The 25,969-nt window shown below is 41.3% G+C and overlaps 1 protein-coding gene across 2 annotated transcripts in view; it reads right to left on the bottom strand.

The window, feature by feature from the left end:
• Positions 1-2,383, bottom strand: part of LIN7A (lin-7 homolog A, crumbs cell polarity complex component) — a 50,227-nt gene extending 47,844 nt beyond the window's left edge. Inside the window, exon 1 of one of the 2 annotated variants that reach the window (XM_027747807.2) lies at positions 1,905-2,383. In XM_027747807.2, the coding sequence (XP_027603608.2) occupies positions 1,905-2,184 (280 nt within the window). In that variant the 5' untranslated portion in view covers positions 2,185-2,383. The remainder of the gene's footprint in view (positions 1-1,904) is intronic. The other variant, XM_027747808.2, reaches the window with a different exon arrangement.
• Positions 2,384-25,969: the final 23,586 nt, after the last annotated feature.

The raw sequence follows: 25,969 nt of genomic DNA, 5'->3' as shown, positions 1-25,969 counted from the left end.
GTGGCTGTGAAAGAAAGACTACAGCGGAAATATCTGGAAGCACTGGGCTTGGACTAGTTGCTTCTGGACTCGCTTCAGCCCACCCTCTACAGCTGATGTAACAGCAACATGTTACAGGTGATGAAGTGTATCCCTCTGACAAAAGGGCCTTCTGCAAGCCAGGTGCGGTATTTAAATCTATTTCCTTTTGCCTGTATTTTCGTTTTGCACATCACATCCTATCATTCTGTGATGTTTTATCTCACTCAAACTAATATCAGCCCTGGCTGACAACCAAGGAGACTGTAATGCTGACATCCCTGCCAAATGGTTAGGCATGTCCTGGACACAGACAACAGATGCTTATATTTAAATTTGGACTAATTTGCATTTTTGTGTATTGTGGAATTTTTAAAGCATAGGTTTAGTAACGAAAAGGAGTGTATAATTCTGAAATAGCAATAATTTCCTTTGAAAAGCCAGGTTTGCTAATGGATTGCCATCTGTTCAACCCTTTGCCAGAAAATAGATTTGTCCTGCTTACTGAAAACAGTATTAGGGTGAAACTGTAGATTACACAGTGGATTTCTGAGCAGTTTAATTTAAAGCGCAGGCTAGCACTTTGCTATTTCAGTAAAAATAACTTCAGATTCCCCCTTTCTACTAATGCTGGAATTCAAGCCCAGAAAACTGTATTTAGAGTACTTTGTGGGCTGTTTTGCTCTCAGTTGGGTTCTAGAATAGGTGCCTACCTCTCCTTTATCATTTTGAAACTGAGTTTGTATTTCTTTTGTGCAGGATTTACAGCAAAAAACCTCTCTTACTTTGAAAACCCATCTTAGTCCTCTAAAAAACCCCCACAAACATTTAAAACACCAAGTCACTGACCTCAATTTTGCTTTCGAGAGTACAAAATTTTTAGAGGCTGGGTGCCTCTTGGAGCCTCTGGATGCAAGTGAGGAGGAAGGATACTGCTGCAATTCAGGATGCTGCACTGGGAGCTGTTGGACCTCTCTACCCAATGGAATGGTAGGAGCAAAAAAAATCAGAATGGTAAGTTACTCTTCTCTGTAACCCACAGAAACCTAATGACGTTTCTCCTAAGCCTTGTTACAGGGACAAATCCACTGCAGGGGAGAGGTTCAATTTTTACAGCCCGGAGGCAAAAGTTGAATTGTAACATAACTTCGAGATTTCGGCATCCTCTTACACTACCTGTATAAGGTTACTGACACGGGCTCAAGGCTACCCAAGCACCCCCCGCGCTCTCTACCCAGACCGAGTAACTGTCTACGGAGATATGCAGAGCCGCTCTTTCGTAGGGTAACATCATTACCGTCGCCGAGCAGAGGACTTGCAGTCACGATCTCTTCCTCGCACACCCTACACCCCCGTGCAAGCCCCCCCAAAAGCGGCATTTTGCCGGCAAACGACGCTCCCGTCGAGAGGTTCGGGCTCCTGACTCGCTGCCGAACGGCGCTGCCCCACCACCGAGCATCCTCCGCCCAGCCACCTGCAGGGGTGGCGACGCGGGGCCCTGGGTGCCGAGCCACGGCGGGGGCGCCGACGGGGGAGCCCCGCAGGGCGGGGACAGCAGAGCGGCACCAAGGAGCGCCTCCGGACCGGAGCGCTGGCCGCGTCCCGCGCCACCGCCGCGCTGCCGGCGGCGGGATGCCAGCCCTACCCCGGTCTCTGCCCGCACAAAGTTTTATTGCCTCCATGTCAGCTCTTCTCCCGCCGCCCACCTGAGCCCCGCGGGAAGGCGCCTCCCCGCTGCCCGCCGCCACAGCCGACCCCCGGCATCGCGGGGCCGGAGCGCTGCCGCGGCAGCGCCCGCCGCGCTGGGGCTGCGGGGGCAAAGCCGCCGCTGTGCCGCGGTGCCTCCCGGGCAGGGGCGGCCGGTGAGCGGCGGCAGCCGCGCTTACCTCTGTCCAGCGTGAGCGGCTGGACTGCTGTCAGTGTCGCCATGTCTGCGGCGGGGCTGGAGCCCGAGTGACGCGCGGCTCCGGCACCGGCGTGGAGTGCGGGGAAGGGCGGGGAGGAGGCTGGCAGGGAGAGGGGGCGGAGGAGGAGGGTGGCTCCGTGGGAGGAGGAGGCGAGCGGGGCGGAGAAGGTGCCCAGGGGAGGGCGGCTCATGGCACACGGGCCGCCGCGATGCTGCGGGCGCAGGGCGGCCCGGCGGGGCCCGGCGCGGGCTGCCGGCATCTCTGCACCACCGGGACCGGGCCCTGCGGGTGGCCCCCGCCTCGCCGCGCTCGCCTCGGGGCAGAGACCGGGCACCGCAGCGGACCGGGCTGTGCGCGGGGCCGGGTCGTCGCCGGTGCCGCGGCCCCGGGGATGCCGCAGCAGTCGGCGGAGGGAGAGAGAAGGGCGAGGCGGCAGCTCCGCAGCGCCGCAGGGCGGGGAGGACCGGCGGGGGCCGGATCTGGCGGCCCGGCCTCGCCTGGGCCGGGGGCGGCGGGGCGGGACGTGCCGTGCTGTGCTGGGCTGTGCCGGCCCACGTTGTGCTGTGCCGCGCCGCCCCGTGCAGGCCCGTCCCAGGGCTGGGCTCTAGGCAGCGGCACGGGGGGCCGTGTGCACGGGTGAAGCCCTGCTCCGAGGGCTGACTGCGGGCGAGGGAAATCCGCGTGCGGAGCCGGGAGAGGCGGTAGCTGGCGCTGTGCAGGGCCTCGGATTAAGGGACATACCATGTAGCGGCCCTTTTGGATGGATCAAGACGTCGGCCTCATCACCAGTCCGGCCATCACCTCTTTTCTAAGTGCTGCGTGCGGCCGGCCATGCTCAGTAAACCCAGCGCACCCAGCACTCTGCTCTGCCAGGGGCTGAGTCCTCACATTTGCAGAGCGCGAGGTTGGTCACAGACACGTGGTGGCTCATCACCTCTTGTAAATGTAGCTTGTGTGAGCCTGGAGACTTCCACAGAAGACCATCCGCGAAAGGTGGAATTTCACTCTGGAGCTCTGTGAGGTTTGCCGGCAGCTTTCTGGTTGTCTACCCTTGTCCACATGAAGAGAAAGGAAGGTGGTCAGCTGCCATCCGAGAAAGGCTGGCACTGTGGCAGAATCCCACTGAGTTTCTGCTGCTTTCTCTGGGGTGGACAGTGGTGTAGAGAAATATATGACTCAGTGAAGAATGGTGTCCTCTTTAACTATTGCCCTGTGAAGCACCTGTGGTCTTGTGTTTACCTAAGGAGCACTGGGATAGGGTGGAGTGTCACTCTAAAGGGAAAGGTAGCGTTGTTCTCCTCACCCACTGAGTTTTGACATACCACAGAGAACTAAAGTGCAGCAGTTCAAGGTTGCACATCAATAAAAGCTTTAGCTGCAAGGGTATTTAAGCGCTACTGTAGATAATTAGGGAAGCTGTGGAAAATTTGCCATTAAAAGTTTTCAGAGCAGATTAAAAATACATTTGTTTGTTTTAAAATTAGAAAAATTTAAAATATATATGTAAATATGAACCACCTATTTCTTCTGATAAACTGAATTCAACACAAATTTCTCTAATTAATAACTGTAAACAGTAGCCTGTTTGGTTATCTTGGCAAAAAAATATTTCAATTAACTAAAATATCAGAGAGAAATCAGTTCCTGACAAACAGTTTTTGAAGTCAAAATTAACATAAGGATTTTTATTATGCGAATTTTACATACTTGCATAGCAACTGGATTGACATAAAGTGTGATAACCCCTCTTAAGTAGTCACGTTAGTATATATTGGATTTTTAGTCCCAAACGGAGAAGAAATACACATTTGGAGCTATAGCAACCTAATGCAACGACACTGAAACTGTTATGACACTTGAAAAAACTTTATTACAGATATAAAAGTGTCTTTAAATAATATTAAGAACAAGATGCCGAGTAAATTAGCCAACCAAGTTGCTTTCCATATAGAAATTCATAACCCTCAGACTTGCCTTATTAAAGTGCCATCTTGCAAACAGACATTTTTAAGCAAAATACTATTATCAGAGTAACTTTTCTGCCAATAAACTTTTTAAAAAAGTAGAACTTTAGAAAAATCAATATTTGGGCTTGAGCAGGGTGCCTGTGGAAAGCAGTAAGCTTTGTCTGGGTTTATCCTTTTTTATCTACGATTGGTCAGATTTTGTGTGTCACAAGGACTAATTGGCACTTGGATGAGAGACTTGAATGGAAGTATTAGCTGCACTCAAGGAAGATGAAAAGCAGCATTTGCTGAAATTAAGCATTTTCTAATCGGCATAGCTGCATAGTTAATTCTCAAGACCCAACTGAGGAATACTTTTAAGCAGCTGAACTGGAAAAATTGCAGAAGTTGTGCAGCTGAATTCGGCAACTGGAGAAAGGGGTGGAATGAGGCAGGGAGCCGTGCAGTAGTTCTTGCTTTGCCAACTCCCAGGAGAAACAGTGGACTCTAATAGCAAAAGTTAGCAGTCAAAAAGAATGAGTGCCAGCCAGCCTTCTGTCTTAGAATGTGTATCTTTTTGGACATAATCAACTGGTCTGACTCTCAGTCTTCTTGTTGGTTCCTTGGGCTGTATTGGAGCTTTTAATTCAATATCACATGTTGTTTACTGAACCAATGAAATTAGACTGAATTAACAGATTTTATATCTGTTATGTGGATTATAAACTGCTTTACTGACATATCTCTAACAAGTAGTCAGTGGTCAGGTGCCAGTGAACAAGGCTATTGCTAGTAACATGCCTGTTGACTTTATCTGGCTAAATTTTTAAACAAAATTCAGTATTTTGTTCAAACACCTAAAATGTGGATGTAAAGGCTTCCATGGCTATGCTTTTAGGTAATACAGATTATATATTAAAAAAATAACCATGAAAGTGGGTAAACGTGGAAAGACATCTAGAGAGGCTGTGAAATGAACTTGACTGAGAAAGGACCTGGGCAACCTGTTCCTACTGTGACAGTAGCCTGGCTTTGAGCAAGAGATTATACTGGACATTTTTCAGGTCCTTTTAAACCTAAATTATTCTATGGTTCTCTAGTAAACTGTCCAAATTACTAGTGAGAATTATCTAAATAGCTGGATTCAATTGTTAGATTTTAAAAAATAATGTGTTTTAGTGCTGCTGCAAGTAAGTGATGAGGAATGCAATAGTTACTTCCAGGACTGGAGATTATTTTGAGGAGGGGTGTTCTTCTGTAGCAGGTTCAGTGTAAGTTCTTGATTTGCTGTTGCCAAAAGGGCTAATTCAGTCCTTCAGTATGTAAATGAGGAATGGCAAATACATACAGGGAAATGATCTTTCTTGTGTACTTAGCATCCATAAAAACAACTGGCCAGAATACTGTATCTAAATCTGATGTTTGCCTTCTAAGACAGAAAATCAGCTTTGACTTGAGATTTAAGGACCTCAGACAAAGTTAATCAAAGAAAAGGGTAAGAAGGAAATTAATTACTATGTGTAGGAAGAGGCATAATAGTGGAGGGATTTATAGTCTTTAAATTTGTAGTCTTGTGACATAAGGTGATCCCATGACTGGAAGTTTAACAAATGCAACCTTGAGTAAGCTGTGCTATTTTAGCAATAAGGATAACATAGGGACCAATTACTCACGGTTGCTTGAAATCTTAACAAAAATCAGAGGTTTTTCTAAATGGCTTGTTTTGTTCTAAATTCTGAAGAAAATAGAATGGCTGAGGTACTCAGGAGGTTAGATGAGATAATGAATGTGATCTATTGCTCTCATGACTTTTATGACCCTTTGGCTTCCCTCAAGAATTAGTGCTACAAGGGCCAGAGAATTATTTCTACACAGCACGGTGCAATGCAATATAGGAAAACCCAGCACAACTCTGAATGCACTCATTGGCTGCCAGAGTAGCACATCTAAGCTTTGCATGGCATAATTCATAGAACCATACAATGGTTTGTGTTGTAAAGGACCTTAAAGATCATCTAGTTCCACCCACCCCCCATGGTGAGGGTCATCTTCTGCTAGACCAGGTTGCTCAAAGCCCAGTCTAACCTGGCCTTGGATGGGCCAGGGATGGGGCATCCACAACTTCTCCGGGCAACCTGTTCCAGTTTCTGACTACCCTCATAGTGAAGAAATTTTTTCTAATATGTAAACTAAAACTGCCCTCTTTCAGTTTGAAGTTGTATCACTACATGCCCTTGTGAAAAGTCCCTCTCCAGCTTTCTTGTCAGCCTGTTTTAGGTACAGGAAGGTGACTTGTGGAAATAAACCCCAAAACTCACAAAGGTATGTTTATTTACAGCGCCAGGTGCATGGGGAATAATTTTGCCAAACATGCACACCTATTGCCTTTGTTCAGCTTCTTTTATGTGATACAATGTTACATATGCATGAGCTAGGTCAGCAAATTCCTGAAAATTGGGAGGGGAAATCATTAACATAGACCACATCTATAACTCCACCTTGGAACGCCCCTTGGGGGTCTTCACTGAGGGTCTTTTGGATGAACTAAGATGTCTTCCTTGGCTCTGACCTTTTCAACTTTGCAAGGAATGCTGAGCTGGCACTGGCCACTCACCTCAAAACTGGTTTCATCTTGTCTCCTTCTCTCAGAGCCCCCCTTTATCAGTCTTCAAGGTCTCCCTCAGAGCTCCTTATCACAACTCCAAGGCCTCTGTTTCTGCTAGAATCCTCATTATAAAGTTAACCATATCTTGTCTGTAAGTTAGCATAGGTGAGCAAGGCCCTATTCTAATTTAACAGTATTCTATCTAAAAATTAACTCTAGCAAGCAGCTAAGGCTACAGTCTTTTATCACCACTTTATATTTTAATCACCCCTTATCAAAGGACCTATAAGGTCTCCCCAGAGCCTTTTATTCTCTAGACAGAACAGCCCCAACGCTCTCAACCTGTCTTCATAGGAGAGGTGTTCCAGACCTCTGATCATCTTCATGGTACTCCTCTGGACTCACTCCGACAGTTCTTGCTGCAGCCTTGGATAAGGTTGGCCTTCAGGACCATGAGCACAAATTGCTGGGTCATGTTGAGTTTTTCAGTTAATTAAGATGCTGCCCCATGACTGGAATAGTGTGGTAAGTGCAGGTATTTGCTTCAGTACCAGAACCATCCCTAACACAGGTGGAAGCCCTGATAGAGTGGCTACCGAGGTTTGTGGCAAGAGGCCATAACATGGTGGCAAAGCTAAATCTGTGTTTGGGTTACACAGCACTGTTTTATGCTTTTTAGCCATATTCTCAATATTAGTCATTGGACTAGATGTCTTGTCAGGGCTAAATTTCATCTTGGGTGCTTAACATTTGGGTTGCTACCTACATTTCCCATGAAATTTCACTTTGCTGCAGGATTTTTCACATCCAGCCTTACATTGGGAGGTTTGCTGGTCAGCTACTTTATTTCACAGTGAGGTTACAAAATAGGTACATTTTATTATGTTTACGCTGATTTTGTTAAATGCAATGTGTTGCTCCACTGCTCTTGCATTGACTTGATTCCCTCTGGGGAATGTCACACACTCAATTTGCAGGATGATAGTTGCATCTGTTATTCGACAATTTAACATAGTTTGGTCATGTTTGCACACTGCGTGAAACTCTAGTATATTTCAGAGAATATTCCGAGTACAGAGCACTTTCAAGACCTTAGTTCACTTCTTAGGACAGATTCAGAACATGCATTCAGCCTCTTCTCTTTTCTGTGTTTCACTTGTGCCCTGCACTTCAGCACAACTAAAAACAGAGATTGCAGTAGTGTTGTAATATGTGTTGTGAATTCTCAGAAGACAGGATTTTTGTCATCATTCAGATTTGCTTTTTGAGTGGCATTTTGCATGTAAAGGGGAAAGAATCCTTCTATTTTTCACAAAATCCATTGGTTATTTTCCATGCAGTTTCCATGGCAGAACTTCGATTGCAGAATTTCCATGGCAGAAATTCGATGGTTTAACAGCAGTTTGTTTATTGGGCAGAGTGCTGCGTTGGTTGCCCATGAGAATTGTGATTTAGTGCTTTCTGAGAACTATATGCATTACTTACAAGTACAGTAGATTTTGTCCCAGGAGAGCCATGCCATCTCAAATAATATTTCAGGTGAGCTGAAAAGTCCTACTGTGGATGCACAGCTGTGTATAGTTCAGTATTTTTCCGCTGTACTACCCTGTACTGCACTTCCCTACAGGACTCATTTTACATTCTAATAACTGTGTAATGGATTACTTTTTGGTAGATTGTGCAATTACTGTTTTTCCAAATACTGAAATCAATTTGGCCTTTGAAAATAATTTATTTCTTTCTAGTTTTGTTAAAGATTCAATTGCAGCTGACAACAGAGAGAACAGGCTCAAGCTTTGCCAAAATTCTCCTTGGGCTACAGGTGGAGGGTCCACTCAGTCCAGTGAGTTTCCACCTATAGTCTATAGAATCCTGTAAGTCTATGTAGTCTTATGGTGGGTTGGCCTTGACTGGATGCCAGGTGCCCCCCTAGCCGCTCTATCACTCCCTTTTCCAGCTGTAGAGGGGAGAGAGAATAAGATGAAAGATGACTTATGAGTTGGGGTAAGGCAAAAGCAAAGCAAAAGCTTACACGTTCGAAAGCGAAGTGAAAAAATAACAAGGTTTATTCTCTACTTCCCATCAGCAGTGATGTCCGACCACTTCCTGAGAAGCAGGGCTTCAGCACGCGTAATGGTTCCTTAGCAGGCAGCCATTGGAAACAAACGCCTCCCCTTCCTGCTCCTTTCCTTAGCTTGTATATCTGACCTGACATCATATGGTGTAGAATATCCCTTTGGTCAGTTTGGGTCAGCCGGCCTGCTTGGGTCCCCTCCCAGGATCTTGCCCTTGATTGGGGCAAGTTACAGTGCTGATGCTGTGCTTAGCAGCAGCCAAAACACCAGTGTGTTATCAACACCCTTCTAGGTACCAATGCAAAGCACAGCACTGTGAGGGCTGCTATGGGGAAATGAACTCCAGCTCAGCCAGACCCGATACAAGCCCCTTTAAAAATAATTTCTACAAAAGCTAAGATCTATGATCATCTTTGGATGCCCATGAAATCTGAAACTTGAATCTATTTCCCTTTGTTACTATGACTTTACTTATTTTGACTGTTTTAAGGATTAGATCTTGACTTTAAGTTTGTCAGTACTGAGGACTTTTGAGAAAAGTATACGTTATCCTCTGTGAGGCCACAGACGTCTTCAGTTAGTTTAATGCCAGTTCAGGCTTCACTTCCAAGCACTGTACCTATAGTGATAACTTATTGATAATGAGTGAATTCACACAGTGTTTTTAGTTATTTGAACAACTGAACAAAAGCATTGATCTGTTTTCTTCAGAGACCAGCATAATGAAATATCCATGGTATACATTTTGGATAGAGCTTTTTGATCAATGTGATTTCTTAACAAGAAGCTTTTGAGTGAAAAAGGAAAAAAAGAAATGAGTAGACTTATCCAAAGGAATATGTTTACTGGTTGTGCTTCACTGGGTTTCTCATTGTTTCCATCAAAATGTCCCTATACAGAATGATGACATAGATGCTTACATTTAAAGGATGGTAAAACAGCAGTTCATGTAATTTTTAAAAGTTTTAGAATTATCGGTGATGAACTAATAGTGATAGTTACACATAGTCAAGTATAGAGGTGTAGCCAAAAAAAAAAAAAGGGCAAGAACAAACCACAATTCCATAAAATTGCCACAGCTAATTAATTTTGGAGCGTGAATAGTGCAAGAGATAACATTGTCTATCAGCCTTGTATTTCCTGAAACTGTTAGTCCTGTGTTAATTTTCATGTGAGATCAGTGACATTATGTTATGCGTCTGAAAATGGGTGGGACTTTGATTGCAGGGAGTTATTGTAATTACCACTCATTTTAGTATGTAAGTACCTTTTTGAGCCATAAAAATTAAAATATGATTAAGAAGCCCTTTGGGGATCTAGAGTGCATTTTCACATTTTAATTGGGAAGTGAAGAAAAGCAAGCTGCTTCTAAAGTTGATGTGTGTATAAGCATATGGGTCAGGGGAGGTTTAGGCTAGGTACGAGGGAAAGGTTTTTAACCTAGAGGGTGGTTAGCACTGGAACAGGCTCCCCAGGGAAGTGGTTACAGCACCAAGCCTGACAGAGTTCAAGAAGCATTTGGATGATACTCTCAGGCACATGGTGTGACTCTTGGGATGTCCTGCTCAGGGCCAGAAGTTGGACTCAATGATCCTGATGGGTCCCTTCCAACTCCAATCAACATCAGAGCTGATCTGTGTGATATTGTGAACAATTAAATCACATCTGCTCACTGCAATGCAGTCATGCTCACTTGCCAAGTTACTCTATTTCCTTGTGCATCCCAGAGGCAAAACCAGCTTCAGGTCATGTGTGGGTTTTAGATGCATACAGATGCTGATACGACTGTGTGTAGTCCCAGTATTTTTGTAAACTTGCTTGTCTAGAGGCAGTTTGAAGTCTTGGTTCCTGGACAGGAGAGTCTGCAAGACTAGTCCTGCAAACATCTGGGCCTATTCTATCTTTGCTCTTATGGCAAACTTACTTGCTTCAATGCAGTTAACTAATGGAGAACATGTGCCTGAGTTGGTTCAGAATCTAATTAAATGACATATTTTCCTCATGGAAGGCCTTCAGGGAAACCTTGAAATGTGCAGATTTAAGTTTTTGGCTGATTTTTGGAGAACTTATTTTTAATATTCAGAGGAACATTTCCTCTGGGCACTATACTACTGTCTTGGAGAGAGACTTTTTACAAGGGCACGTTGTGATAGGACAAGGGGGAATGGCTTCAAACTGAAAGAGGGCAAGTTTAAAGTAGATATAGGGAAAAAATTCTTTACTGTGAAGGTGGTGAGTCACTGGCAGAGGTTGCCCAGAGAAGCTGTGGCTGCCCCATCCCTGGAAGTGTTCAAGGCCAGGTTAGATGGGGCTTTGAGCAACCTTGTCTAGTGGAAGGTGTCCCTGCCCATGACGGGGAGATGAGGACGGAGGATTAGAACCTGGTGAGATAAAGGTCCCTTCCAACTCCTACTGTTCTATGATTCTATACTAACGGTATTATCCAACACAAGCTGTTGCTCATCTGCTCAGAGCCCTCAGATGACACCATTTGGTAAATTTCCTCTTCAATCACATTCAAAGCCATCAGCTTTGCCTTCAAGTTGACCCATGTTCTGTTCCAGGCCAGAGAACAAATTCTCAATTTTTCACACTGTAATGACTGCAGCAGTGCCAACAGTTTATATCTAACTTCTTGAAGAAAAACTATTTAAAGAAAGAGACAAATACTGCTGGGATTAACAACAGGTCATAGGAGTCTTCTGCCCTGCTTTCTCCACAGCCACTGATGATGAACAAGGCTCACCTTAGCAGCACTCCTGTCACATCAGCAGCTATCATCAAACAACGAACCTCCAGTTTTTCTCCAGGTCTGTCTTAGTGCCTCCGTGATGATCAGAGCTATCTCACCCAGTCAGTGCTGCAATGAGCTCATAAGGGCTTCATACTGAAGTTCTTTTTGATGCTCCTATCTCCCTGCATTGGCACAAGAAGCCACATTTTGTTGCATTGCTTTGCCTAGCCAAGCAAATTCCCTTCAGGGACATATAGTTAATCATGCTTTATGAGCAGCCCTTGGAGACTCTGAGCACAGTGACAGTTGCCAGTTTGTTCCTGATAATTGCTGTGAGGGTGTGGGCATAGGGACCAGCTTATGGTCCTTGTGGTCTGTTCCCTTCAAAAGCACAGGACAGTAAGAGTATCCTTAACCAAGGCCGCCTGCTTTGCCAGAGAGTGAGGTGGCAGGGTGAGGGAGAGAAATTATCAGAGAAAAATCATGTCCTGGCTTGATTCTACTCTGCTTATTTCTTCTAAATCCAACTTTGTCCTTTGATTTCAGTAATACTTTTTTTTTTTTTTATTGTACAATGCCTTCCTTTGGCTTTACCCTGGCCAGTATATGCACTTCATGTACTGAGTTGTCCTAGATGCATTGAGGATCTGCCCTAAGGGGTTGATTACATATTGTGTTACTCAAAGATAGCTCAGTCTACTTCTGCAGGTCCGGCCATGAAGCTAAAAAAAATAGCTAATAAAATCAGTGAAGGTACAGCACTGATTGTATGGTAGGGGAATGAATCCTCACAATCCTTAAAATTATTCATCCGAGGAAAAGCGGAAGTACTACTGATCTTTATCGTCACCTTTCTTTCCTTAGAAAATTTCATACACTGAGAGCAAGCCTTTCATATGCTGATCTTGTCCAGCACCCTTCCTGCACTTGCATTTCACTCACCTTTAGTAGTGTAATACATTTAGTTTTACTGTCCAGGATCCTCTCCACTAGATATACCCACTGACATCATCTGCTATCTGCCAGTTAGTACTAGAGGTGCACTGTTGAAATCATGTCAGGTTGAGGTCCCATATGTAATGACATACAAGAATCCTGGACCAAACTAATACTATTATTAATAGTATTAGTATTAATACTAAGGCCTATTACTGCAATTCCTCCTATTGTCTTGATAGCAGCTCTTTTTATCAGTCAATGATATCTCATGTGCTACGAGAGAGGAAAGGACTTGGTAAGTCTGTGCGATCAGAATAAGTTTGGGTCCAGCAACTCTGCCTCCTGTCTCCAGATCCAGTTTGGCCGTGCCAGAAGGGGAACATTCCTCAGTCTTCCTCACTGTTCTGAGTTACTAACTAGAATGGAGCATGAGACCTGTATGATGTCTGTCATTATTAAGGCTGAACTAAACTAGCTTTGCTGAACCCAAGGGTTCATAGGGTTGAACATCTCTGTATTGCATTCTCCAGTGCTGTGTGTGAAACCCATGTAGGCAGTCAGGTTTGACTTGATTATGCATCACTAAGGCAATGTCATTGGATTTCAAATGGGGAGAACTGGGTATCAGAACACTGAACAGCCTAGAAACTAAGCAAGGACAGTATCAAGAGAAGGGCAGTGATATCAGCAGACTGTGGGATGGGAATTTGCTTGACTTGTCAGTTTTTCTTTTGCTCTCTGCCTGCACAAGGTCTCAGTTTTGCGGTTTACTAATTTTTTTCTCCTCCCAAAGTGAGACTGAACAGACTATTTATTGTGAGCTTGAGTTTGCTGGCAGCAAGAAGGGAAACCCTTTATCTCACAGATGATCCAGTAAGGGTTTTAAAGTCTGTTTTTTCCCTCCAGAGATACCTGTGGATTCTTAGTATCCTTGCAAAAGAGAAGTTGGGTCTGTTTTCCTAGCTTGTGAAGAATTTCAAAATTGTCTTTATCCAAAATTGCTTTACTTGGCTGTAATCCAGAGCAGTTCCAAGAGAACAGGACTTACTGTGAACAGGTAACAATTTCATCAGTGCAGGGGATTTCAGTATCTTGATTCAGATTATTCATCTGGTGCAGGATTAGAACTATAAAGTGTTAAGCTGAAAAGATTTCTCCCTCTGTATCCAGACCTTACATCGCCATCCCCCTTCAATAAGGTGTGCTTCACATTCTCATTCTGTGTAGCTGTTGAAGGAGAAGCTTTTCCCAAAACACGCTGCTCATCTCCCAGGCCGACAATCCAGAAGCAGAGCTGGTTTTAAGCATAGCCAACTTGGGCAACAAAATAAAGAGAGGAGTGCATAGCGTATCCCTGCTTTATGGCTGCCTTCCAGAACTCCGTGGTCAAGCTGAAGGTGAGTGCTCCCTGCTTGAGGGGAACACTGCCATGCAATGAGAGACAGCAGTCCTGGCAGGGCTCTGACAGCTTCTGTGTTATATGACAAAATGCTGTCTGCTGGTAGAGTAGATCCTTCAATATGTGCTTTGCTAATAAGATGACCAAAACTTTGCAGGGTACCGGGTTTGGATTTCCTATCCCTAGCTCACACTTGATTGACCCTTCAAGTCAACATATTCTGTGATTCTGATTCTCTGATTCTGTGACCTGAAACCTCATTGAACTTGTCCAGCCTTCAGTAGAAAGATAAGTGCCATTCCCTCCATTTACATGTGAGCTACCAAGTCACATGAAGACCAAGTAATTTTTCGGGAGCAGACAGGCTGTCTTTTCCTCCTGATGCAGCAATTACATGTGTCCATGCTGATTTGACCGATGGAGCAAGTTAAAACAATGGAGAATGATAAAGATAGTCATGACCCCAGGCTCCAAATGGCTCATCCAGCAAAGTCTCATGTGAACACATCCAGATTTAGGGTTGGACGCAATGACCTTAAAGGTCTTTTCCAACCCAAATGATTCTATGACTCTCTATGACTGTCTCTCTGGAGACAGTTGAAAATTTGATTCCCTCCTTCCAGTTTTTTTGATAGTCATGCTATTATCCCTTGCTTCCTGCATTTCAGTTAAAATACCATATTTGATATACCTAGAGGTCCCAATGCTAATGTTCTTAATGCCTGTGTTGGTATTTCTGGTAAAAGCTAAAGGCTATTTACATCCATAAATCTACTACCGTGTAGTCAGTAGAGCATTTAAGTGAAGTTTATGCTGTGAGACTGGCCTGCTAAGGCACTTTGTTAATAGTAAGTGCAGAAAATGCTTTTTAACTGTGTTCCTATGGCATTCAACTCCTGAGAAATTAAATCTAAAACCACTTTCAGTGATACATGCAGGAATTGAATCTTCGTGTACATGTATACTCAACAAATGAACTGCAGTGAGCCATGAAGGATATTTTAGGATCCGTTGCTGCAAGATATTGAGCTGTGCTAATTCCCTGGAAAGCTAAGTAGGGGAATGCTTCTGTGGAGAACTCTTGGGCTTTTGAACTTGCATTATTCAAAGCTGGTCCTCCTGTTCCCCCATGCAAATACAAATTACATGGAGTGCAGCTAAAGAAAATAGAATGAGCATTATTTTCCAGGCTTGCTAAACAAAACAGCATTGTGGACAAGTGAAGAAGCACAGTTAGCCTTTATGCTGAGCATAGCAAGAACTATTTGAGACATAGTTTATCAATTGCATTCATTGTTTGTAGGGTTAATATTATTTTTCGTGAAATAGATTATTATCATCCACAAGGACAGAAAAACTAAGAAATCCAAGAGACTAGGCAAGGCAAAGATGTGTTTTGCCCATCAGTGGGTTGGTAAATATTTCAGTACAGAGATAGTCAATACTCTAGGGCAAAGCAAAACTGCAAGTGTGGAGAATTTCCTGGATAAGGCTTCCATCACCAGCTGTTAGGCATTTTAAAGGCATTACTTCATTATCCACTAACCACAAAACAAATTGTGGCTGGCACTGGAAGGCATTTTAGCTTTGCATCACTGAGAATTAAAAAAAGAGAAAAATGATTGTTTTCTTCAGACTAAAATGAATGTTATGGAGTGCGTTTAAGCCAAGCTTCAATTTTCTAAAAAACCCCCAGAATTTAAATATTTCTACCAGTGCAATATCAAGACACTGCAGGCATTAAATGATATTTGTTAGGGGCTTGGTTTCATTCATATAAAGCAGCATAAACAAAGATGTTAGATGTAGTGATTTGAAAGGGAAAGAGTTCCCACCCCCATTTTTATTAAGACAACTTTCCTAATATAATGAAGAATTTTAGGGAGTGGGATTATGAATCAACTACAAAATTGGCCTTGTTGCTTAAATATGTGCAGAATATAATTATTGTAACGCTTTAGAGAACAGATGGCCAGAGATTTCAGAAATGATAATACCAGCTTTCTGCTTCGGACTGGTCAGTGCTAGGCCTAGAGGTCACATTCAGGATGCTCTGAGTTTTCCTGCAATGCTTAGATCTAGCTGGACTCTTCAGCCTCACAGTGCTTCCTATAAAAATCCATCCTTGGTCATTCACCAATCCAGTGGAGTGCCATGACTATCTGTTTACAGGAAAGCATTACTGCAGAGGGCTCCAGCACATCACTAGCAAAGGAATGAGACAGCTGTACCAAGGTGAATTGTGCTTACTTTGGGCCTCTGTTTCTATTTGGGTTGCAGGGATTAGGCTTATCTTGCAGGGGTTGGTTATCTTGACTGTTGGCATCACTGTGTCAATGATAGATCATGCTTAATTGCAACCTTCTGATTAGTCATAAACTTTTTTTCCCCCCTGAAAATATTTGGGGATCAAGAAACACTGTATTAATCAAAAATGATTTTTTTTTTAATTTTGAGTGCAGACAGTCTTAAAATATGACAGGAGAGATCATCAATAGTGGAGGCTGTTTCAAAGGAAGCACATTCTTCAGAACTATTTCCGTTCCTTTTAATCCTCTCCAGACATATTGGAGCTTCAGCTTTAGCCAACTGCTGTAATGTCTGAGACTGTCAGATTTTGGGATGTATCAAGAAACATGCATTATACTGCTGTCTTCACATAGCTTATGGGAAACAAGGAATGTCTATGTGAACTGCTATTGTATGTCATCCTGTCAGAAGTCTGACAAGATTTAAAAAATGTGGGACTGCTTGGGGAAAAGTTGAGCAAACACTTAAGAATCTGTATGATGAAAGCTTTGGAAGTGAAGGTATCACTCAAGGTTCATTCTGAAAGCATGTGAGTAATTCCTGATGCCTCTCAGAGAAAAAAAGATAAGTATCTTGTGATTTGTTACAGCAAAAATTGCAAGGAAATGCATGTTGGGCATCTTTGGAGTGTCTGTTAGCAACATGCATATTCACAATCTCGGGCAATAGCACACTGACATTCACCTTTAAAGCATACTTCGTGTTTGTGGCCTTTTAGCGCTGTATGATGTCATCTAACATGCGGCTTGTGACAGGAGCTACCTGAATTGGTGTGTTTGCTCTCATGCTATGATCTCTTTTCCACAGACAAAAGAGATTAATCAAAATCAGGAATTTAAGTCACTGTTCCCACTAGCCACTCACAGGAATAGAAAAGACAGGAACAAAGACATCAATTATTAAACTGTAATTTGCCTTATTGTGTCCAGAATAGCTAACTTCAAAGAAAATACCATTTATTTTTCAGTGACATACAAAATAATTTATGCATTGCATTTGAAGTGTGTGAACTGCAGTGATAAGTTAACATAAATATTCAGCATTTGAGAGTCAGAAATCCCAGCAAGGAACAAACTCTTTGTCCTTATCTTTTACTGCCTGTAATCATTTCTCCTTGCCAGGTGACTGTTGCTATTCTTGGTGATTGGCAGAGCAGTCTGTGAGGCTGACTGTCAGCAAAATGACACGAATTATATTATCACCTCTCCCTTTCTTACAGACCACTTCATCATTCATATCTTAGTTTTGAATGTTGTTATTAGGCTTGATTTTTTCTGTTCTCCAGATCTTGAAGAAAAGGGTACTTGTTACTTTGGCACACTATATAACAATGTCTTCCCCCCTTAATATAGGAATTTATATAAGAAAAAAAAATTAAATATATTTATGTAAGTAATAAAAGTTATTTCTTGAAAATAGCAGCTCTACTTTTCTTCCATTTAATCTGTGATGGTGCATTTTTTCCAGCCATTACCCCCTTTGCAATCTCAAACTGTCTGAATCTGCTCTCAATTCATTGCGTCTGAGTTACAGAATAGGTGCTTGAAGTCCCACCAACTTATTACACTCCAATCTTGTTATGGAAAAAAGGGAGGACCCTATAGGTGAAGTCAAGAAGAATTTATTGTTAATCTAATTGAAGTCTTAACAGCCTAATCATCAAGGTATCAGCATCCCAGGTCTTTTCATAGGATGACCATGATGCCGATGTTAATGGCTTTTTTTTTTTCTTACTCCAGGGCTCATTTTCGTGTGTTTTCTACATCTTGCTTTTTCTTCATTAATCTGCAGTGTGGCATCACATCTGCATTTTCAATACATATTGTGGTCTACATATGCTGGATATGCCTGGGTTTTAAGCTTAATGCAGGTTTTGCACAGCTCCCAAGGTTACATTCATTCAATAATCAGTAACCAACTGCTGGAGAGTTTCTTATAGACCTGGGGCCTCCAGCATCATTCTGTGTCCAAAGTTTTAAGGTCCCCCCTGTCACCTCATGCTAGGACTCTTCCACATTACATTATTTTAGTATAAAAAGTACTTCACACCCTACAGTAACCATTTGTTTTTATTATCCATTAGAGAGGTATATGAGAAATATATGAGAATATTTTACCACACAATTGTACAATTGTTAGACCAGGGCAAGTTTAGATTGGAGATAGATATATATAGATATATATATAGACATATATAAATATAGATAGACAGATAGATAGATAGATATAAAAATACCAAAAAAATTCTTAAATGAAGGGTTGTCAAGCACTGAAATAGGTTGCCTAGGTGGAGTCACCATTCCTGGAGGTCTAGATGTGGCACTTAGTTTAGACATGGTTTAGTGATGGACTTGGCAGTGCTGGGTTGGATTCCATGATCTTAATGGTCTTTTCCAACCTAAATTATTCTATGATTCTATAAAATCTTTGCAAAACCTAAAAGACTAGTAGTCATTTCATTGCTCAATAAGTGCTGTCACATGTCTTCAGACAGTCCAGGACAAGACCAAAGCCTCACAAGACCTGAGGTCTGTTTCACTAACTTACCATGATGACTACAGACTACAAGCAGGCGGAATTCCCTATTCCAAGGGTCTTACAAGGCTGCAGATCTGGTCCCAGAAGTTGAGACTAGAGCCACAAGGAAGTCATATGCTACTCCAGGAAGGTAAAGTGGTATTTGGCATCATGAAATGATTAAAGTCCCAGTTCCACTGAACCTTCCAGGTGTCCAAGCCTCTGCTAGTTATCCTGAACATAGCTAAATATGTGCTGATGCTGCCTAACTGCTCAGAACATATCTGAGACCTAAGAGGGATCTCAGATCAGGTGTGGGCCAGTTTCTTGCTTTCCCAGGTCCAGTTCTGAATATGTGTTCTGAGAATATGTGCCAGATTGGGTATCAAGCCAAAGATGGGACAGAAAATCTAGCTGAAGAAGGGGGGAGGACTGACTAGATAGATCTCTTTGTATGTTAAGAGATTGCAGATGTGCACCTGTGTTTTGCATGTGTTTAAGTCCCATTTAATCTGCCATTTGTAAACTTATTCCTTGGTTGTAGAATTCTGTTATAACAAAGATCACAGCTATTCTAAAATGCCTGGATCATAAAATCTTGATCTGTTGGACAGTGTATTGGGGGTATTATTTTATGTTGTAAGGCGAATCTTGCATGAGCCTTAAATTAGAATTTCAATGATACATTGGTTGTGGCTGTGCAGGGTAATGTGTTCTTTCTCAAATGGTAAAACAAAGTGCAAAAGATTTGAATTGGTTCTAAATTTTTTTCAAATGTAATCTTTAAATTATATTTATTAAAATTATTAATGTATTTCATTTTTACTGCTTGCTCAATTTTCCTCAGCTTTTAATATGACTTACTTTTAGGATCAAAGTTACTGCTTTTACTTTTATAGTCAAATCTCGAAGGTGAAGTTTGATTAGCTTTACCTTTTCTGTATTCATTGAATAAAGGTCCTTCTAAGTCCTGATTGGCAATTCAGTTCTTGTTATGAGGGAGCAAAACATCATCTCCTTATTGGTCCAATTTCTATTACTTCCTCATAACAAGTAGCTCTTGTTAATTAATTATTCTGGTGGTTTTAATCTTGGGTATTTCAGATGAATGCTTCGTTGAACTATTCCATTACCAAAGTATTTAATTTTTAAAAGTAAAGGAACTAATAATATAAAACTTCTGTGTACTGCCTCTGCTTAACATTCAGATCCTGTGTGATCATCTCCTGGCAGAATTCATTATAATATTAAAAGAAAGTGGTTTTTCTTAAAATTATATAATCAAAGCAAAGTAACAAACATCTGAATAAAACCCTTCTGACAACAGGGAATTTTCTGATAAGAGGATGAGTCCTATGTATGCTTGCAAGGCCCTAAAATCAGTGTGAATAAATTTCTACTAAGCTTGTCTCTTCAATATATCCAAATTTTATGTTCCATCAAACATTTATCTCATATAGAACTGATGTAATAAAGAACATCAGTTCATCACAGAGGAGTTGATGCAGTATGTATTTAAACAGAAAATATTGACAGTTGCATTCTGAAATATATAAAAATCCATGCTATATTTACTGACACATTGCTGAGAAAGTTTTATCTTGGTGATCTAAATGGGATAATCAGTGAAGCATTTTTGAGGGTTCTGAAGGTACCTGTCAGCTTAAGTGTTTGCAGATGTCAGGAAGATATTGAAGCCCTGATTCATCATTTGAGGATGGTTACATTCAAGTACATATCATGACCATTTGCCTGGGTGCTTATTAAATGACACAGATGGCTGATAACAGTCCTCAAATCAAAAACACCCCAGTGTAGTTTGCTTTTCAGATCACTTGAGTATTGCATAAAACTCACGAGTTTCATGGTTGTTGTGGAAAGGATTAAGCTTTCTTTTTACACAAGGCATATATTATTTTACTAATTTGTTTACATGTTAATCTTGCTATGCTTTTAAAATTGTGTCCAAGAATTACTAAGAGACTTCTGCTGGGCTATGCAAGTGTGAAAGAAAAGATATTCAAACTCAAATTAGCACATGATTTTATAGATCAGCAGAAAAAAAAAAAATCTTGCAGGTCTCTCATAGACCATTCCTTGAATTCAAGATGCATGGTTAAATAGAAACAGCTGCTGAAGAATGTATATACCTGCAGATGCTTTAAGTAGTTACCGGCATGAATCTTCTCTCAAATTAAGAAATCCAAGAGGTATATGTCAGGAAAAATGTCTTTAGAGAAGGAGAAACAAGGGAAATTATATGCATGGCTGGCATGAGCAGTGGGTAAGAAAATAAAATTACTTCCCCAGATAGGAAGAGAGTTACAAGGACCATAGCTGTCTGTCAGGTGAGAACCTAATAGCAGCATAAATGAGTTCAAACAGTGAAAACTGCACCGTTGAATTATTTAACAAAAACTAAGAGCAAGCTAACATAGAGAAAGCTGAGACACTGCATAAAATGATACTAAATGTAGCCAGTAGGAAGCATAGATGTGTACATGTTTTACCAGTCTGTTTTGCCCCAGGAACAGGATTGAAGGAACAAAGACACGAACTTTAAAGAATAAGTGTATGAATTTACTGTAGTGCAAAACAGCAAGGAATTACAAAAGAAGCAGTGGCTTATGAAAGGATACATTTAGCAATGCATCTAATCATTACTACAAAAAAGGTTTATAGTGATTAAGAGAGAGATACATCACCAGTTACCCTATGTAATACAGTACCATCATCCAGAGTGCACTTCAGCTGGGAAAGCCCCAATCACAGCGAAGGACTGGAGAACCTCTCCCAGTAACTGGGAAATCCTATACAGTGCATCCACACGTAGGTGAAGCCTCCATCTTTGCTGTGAGTCCAGCTTACATAGTGTTAAACAAACAAGCTGACATCACTCAATTTGTGTGGAAAACAATCAGGCTTTCTTCTCTTCTTGGTTTTCCCCTGAAGCCTGGCCAGGGCCCAGAGGAAAATCAGGGAGTCAGTTTGGACCAACTACTGTCAAATGCCCCCATGGTCTTGACTAGTCTGCAAATACAGAGCTATGGATACATTTATATCTCGATTATGAGAGGCCTACTGCTCTCACGGCCTTGACTGAAAAGAAAGACACATTCATACAAGCCTCACTAATTATTAATAATATGCTTTGCTAACAAGCATGAATGTTTACTCTTAAAGCATTACTAAGGATTATATAGCATCTTGGTTAATAAGCAGATATATGGCTAAATACAATATTAGGCTAAATATAATATCAGGTTGGAAAGTTCATCTATAGGTCAACTTTGGCTCAGGGCCTGTTTTTCAGGCCCCAGCATTACAGTACGTACAGACAGTTACATGGAATAGGTGAATATACCACACAGTCTGTTTTATGAAGTTGACTGCTGTCAGTGTATCTAGTACAGTAATTGAAAATGAAATTTAGAAATGCTAGTCCTGAGATCTGGAAGTACCAAAACAACTTCAGAAAATGCTGGTATATGTTTGATGTGAGCTGTCCTGTGTAATGGCACATTTCTCCTCTACTCAGCACTGGTGAGGACACACACTGGAGTGCTGTGTACAGTTTTGGGCTTCCCAGTACAAAAGAGATATGGACATTCAGGAGAGAGTCTAGTGAAGGGCCACTATGGTTAAAGGACTGGAGCATCTCTCTTATAAAGGAAAGGCTGAGGCTGTTTAGCCTGAAGAAAAGGTGGTTCATGGGAAACTTTTCACAACAGAAGGGTGTAAAGAAGGTGAAGCCAGGGGTTTTTTCATTGATTTCTGGTGACAAGACCAGAGGCAAACTGAAACACAGGAGATTCCCTGTGAACATCAGGAAACACTTTTACTGTGAGGGTGACTGAGCACTGGCACAGACTGCCCAGAGAGGTTGTGTAGTCTCCATCTTTAGAGATATTCAAAAGCCATGTGGAGATGATCCTGGGCAACCAGCTCTAGGTGGCTCTGCTGGAGCAGGGTGTTGGACCAGGCGCCCCACACAGAACCCTTCCAACTTCAACCATCCTGTGATTCTACCAGTTAAGCATAGCTATAGATGCATATCTGTTTTGCATGTATTCCCCTGTAGGCTATCTTATTAGTACTGCTAATGCCAATGAACTAGTTTTGCACAGTTGAAGACACAAAGGACATTCAAAGGAAGACTTCACAACTGGTAGTCATAAATTATGAAGAAGATGAAGTGTAATTTAATACACACAGTATAAGTGTTTTGAAAGACATTTACATATGATTACATGAGTGAACAAGTAAGAGAGGATGTCTGATTTTTTTAACTTTCCAAACAAGGCAAACTAAGAAACTATAGTAGAGAATGATAATATAATCATTGAATTAGAAGACATCTGTTTGGAAAAAAAATTCTACAACTGTCTCACTGATTTTTCATTTAACCTTTAAATGACTAGATAACAGTATATTCAGCAATAGGCTTCTGAAGTCCATAAGGTCCTCAGAAACCATGGTAATTTTCCTGAATTGTGAAAGAGACACACCTACCTGTCTTTATTATTAATAGGAATTTGCATGTCTAATCTGTCTTGCATTGTGCTGAGATTTCACTCTACTGGAGTGGGAAAGTGTCAAAACCCACCATATATTGGAAGGAAGAGTTTAAGGCTGGTCTGGCAACTCAACTAAATTCTTTCACCTTCTGAGAAATAGGCTCAGCCTGATCCCATGGGCTGCATGTTTTGATTAGCAGAGCTTGAGAGCACCTCATGGCTGGCAAATTAAGCCCCCATGGAGCAAACTTTGCATGCTGACTCATAAAGGCTCTTTGCAAATATCACTAGCAGAATAAATCCTGCCTTCATTTTTTTGTAACATTTTTTTTTGGCCCAAAAAGGATTTAATATAACCAGACATTTTGTACATACTATCAGTTGTTTGATGGGGATCATTTCTTATGGGACACAACTATTATGCTATATCTGGTCAGTAGTAGAAAGGTTAGTTTTCAATGTCTTTTTTTTTTTTTCATTTATGGTATAGGACAACTGCAAATCTGCTAACTTGAGTAGTGCAGGGAGACCTGAATACTGCACAGGAGACCTGTGCCATGGGCAACATACAAAGTTTAAAAACCTAACAGTATCAAACACAATTAAATAATATAATGAACACAATTAAAGGTAAATGCTGTAGGACTGACAGATTGGTAGATGTAATTAAATACATGCAGATTCCTGCTTGCTTCATTATGTTCTATGCAACTGTTAAGTCATATGGAAAAATGCATTTCTGCTTAAAAACACTCCTCTTCATTGCAAATCCAAGGATAACTGCAAATTCTGGATAACTGAGAATGAATCAGTTGTATAGATAGACACCATAATAAATATTTATTTAATGGACAAAGAGTAAAGTAGTAAATGAAAAAAAAGCTACTCTTGAAAACAAAGCACTGGTTGTGAACTGGGAGATATGAATTTAATTAATTTTCTGTCAGGATTTTATTTTTGTAGTAGTAATTTTTACTCATGAGTGGGTGGCTCTTAAGATGAACAGCTTAAACAATTTAACTGAGAGCCTTGAGCTGTGGAAATTTCAATTATAAACTATGAAAGAAGTTGATAGTGAGCAAGAGTTTGCTAAAAGGGCTGTTTTGACACACAGCCCCCTTGAATTCAGGGTAGTCAATTTTTTTATGTACAGTGAGTGTCTTGTTTCTAAAAGAAAAACTAAAAAAAAAAATCGCATAGAGGTGGTAGTTAAGTACAGGTTATTGCTTTTGATGCTGTAATTATTTATGCAAATTGTCTTTGCTAACCTGTGTGGTTAGGAAGATGGGGTTATGTGCATCATGAGTAGTGCTATGAGCACTCAGGTTGGGTGACTTCAGTATGTGGCAGTCCTGATCAGTAGCCAAAGGAGAGCAAAAAATAAAGCACAGGCAAGAAAGAATGGGTTGGCTGTGTTGTTTGGAGCATGGTGCTAATAATACCAAGGTTGTGGATACAATGAATAGATATTCCCCTTGTATATGTTCACTAATATAGCACTGGCTAAATCATCTGAAACTGCTGTAGACATGTCACCCCCAAGATCTTAGGTTATGAGACTCAAAACAGAATGGAAAAGCAAGAGAATTAAAAGCAAAAAGAAATAGAGGTTACTGACCTCTATTCTATTGGGTCTATACTGTCCTCAAACCCATAAACAATGGGTTTGATTCCTGATGCAAACAGGGGAAATGTTTGGGAAAAAATTCTTATCAAAGTTCAAACTAAGAGCTAAAAACAGAGGGAAGAAATTCATTATTTGAAAAATCTCTGTTTTCACTAAAGGGATACAGCAATTCTGTGCTTACTGGACACTTCTGCAACTGAATTCATGAAATCATTAGGAAGACTGATAGGTTGACATGCAGATAACTTTGCACTGATACAGAATTTTTAAATGAGCATCATATTCACAGTCATAGAAATAAAGTGAAAGCCATTACATGTGGTTGTCAGAAGAAGTCAAAAGAAAGATGGAGAGTATTTTCTGATATCAGTTGGGGCACTTTTGAACTCACAGCACTACTGGTAGTAACTGAATTAAAACCAAAGTGGTAATTGCTGTCCTTGAAAATGATCCAAAACAGATATTTGAAGCACAAGAGAAAGATATATTGTCACTACCTGAGACAAACTCTGGCACATAACACACCTTTATGCCCTTTAATCTACATGAGTAAAGATTTCTTTAATTAGAAATGAAGTTGTGAAATTTATTGCAGTGGAAGAAAAAATTTCATGCAAAATTTAAAATTTCCTGCATTTATATATTTTTATATCCTCATATGAACTTTATGATCTGCTCCATCCTTGGGAATTGCCAGACCAAGAAGTAAGGAAATACCACCTCTGAACAAAGCAACTTTTAATATTTCAGGGATCTGTGTAAGATTATTATTCTTTTGGAGCTTTTCACTCTGAAACAATGTTCAAGAATCCTACATATTAAATAACTTGATGTGTTCAGGTCATTAAAAGAACTTCTGGTTGGGATAGAAGCACCCAAATGTTGATAGGGATCTGAAAAAATGTGCCTGTGTCATTGTAGATTTGTCTAGACAAATGGATGATGAGGCATTTGGTGAGAGGTACTGGGTTATCTAACACTTTTCAGCTGCAGTGCAGCTTCTCCCTTTAGTATGTTAACAAGGAATATTACTTTTTGTTCCTTGTGCTTATACTTCCTATCTAGGCTAACCTCATAACTATAGCCTAGATTGAAAATATTCCATGAACAGTTGGAGAAAGGTAAGTTGGCTGCCCTGAATAGGTACTGCTTAAAATGTTTCTCTTCCATATGCAGGCTAGGAGCAGGTACAATTGAGCTTGCTGAGAGTCTTCCCATAAGTATACTGTGTAAGCTGAAAAGAAGTGTGTCATGGAAATTTTAGGAACTAGTATGCACTTTGCCTAGTGGCCTTGAACTCTTCATCTCTGCATCACCTACACAGTCCCATTTTTCTTTCTTGTTTCAATGAGAGAAGAGAAGGGTCTTCACTGAA

Source organism: Pipra filicauda, unplaced genomic scaffold, assembly GCF_003945595.2.
Source record: "Pipra filicauda isolate LSUMZ 115617 unplaced genomic scaffold, ASM394559v2 scaffold4_size7858003_pilon, whole genome shotgun sequence".
In the NCBI taxonomy this organism is placed as follows: domain Eukaryota; kingdom Metazoa; phylum Chordata; class Aves; order Passeriformes; family Pipridae; genus Pipra; species Pipra filicauda.
This window is presented reverse-complemented; position numbering and strand designations above follow the sequence as displayed.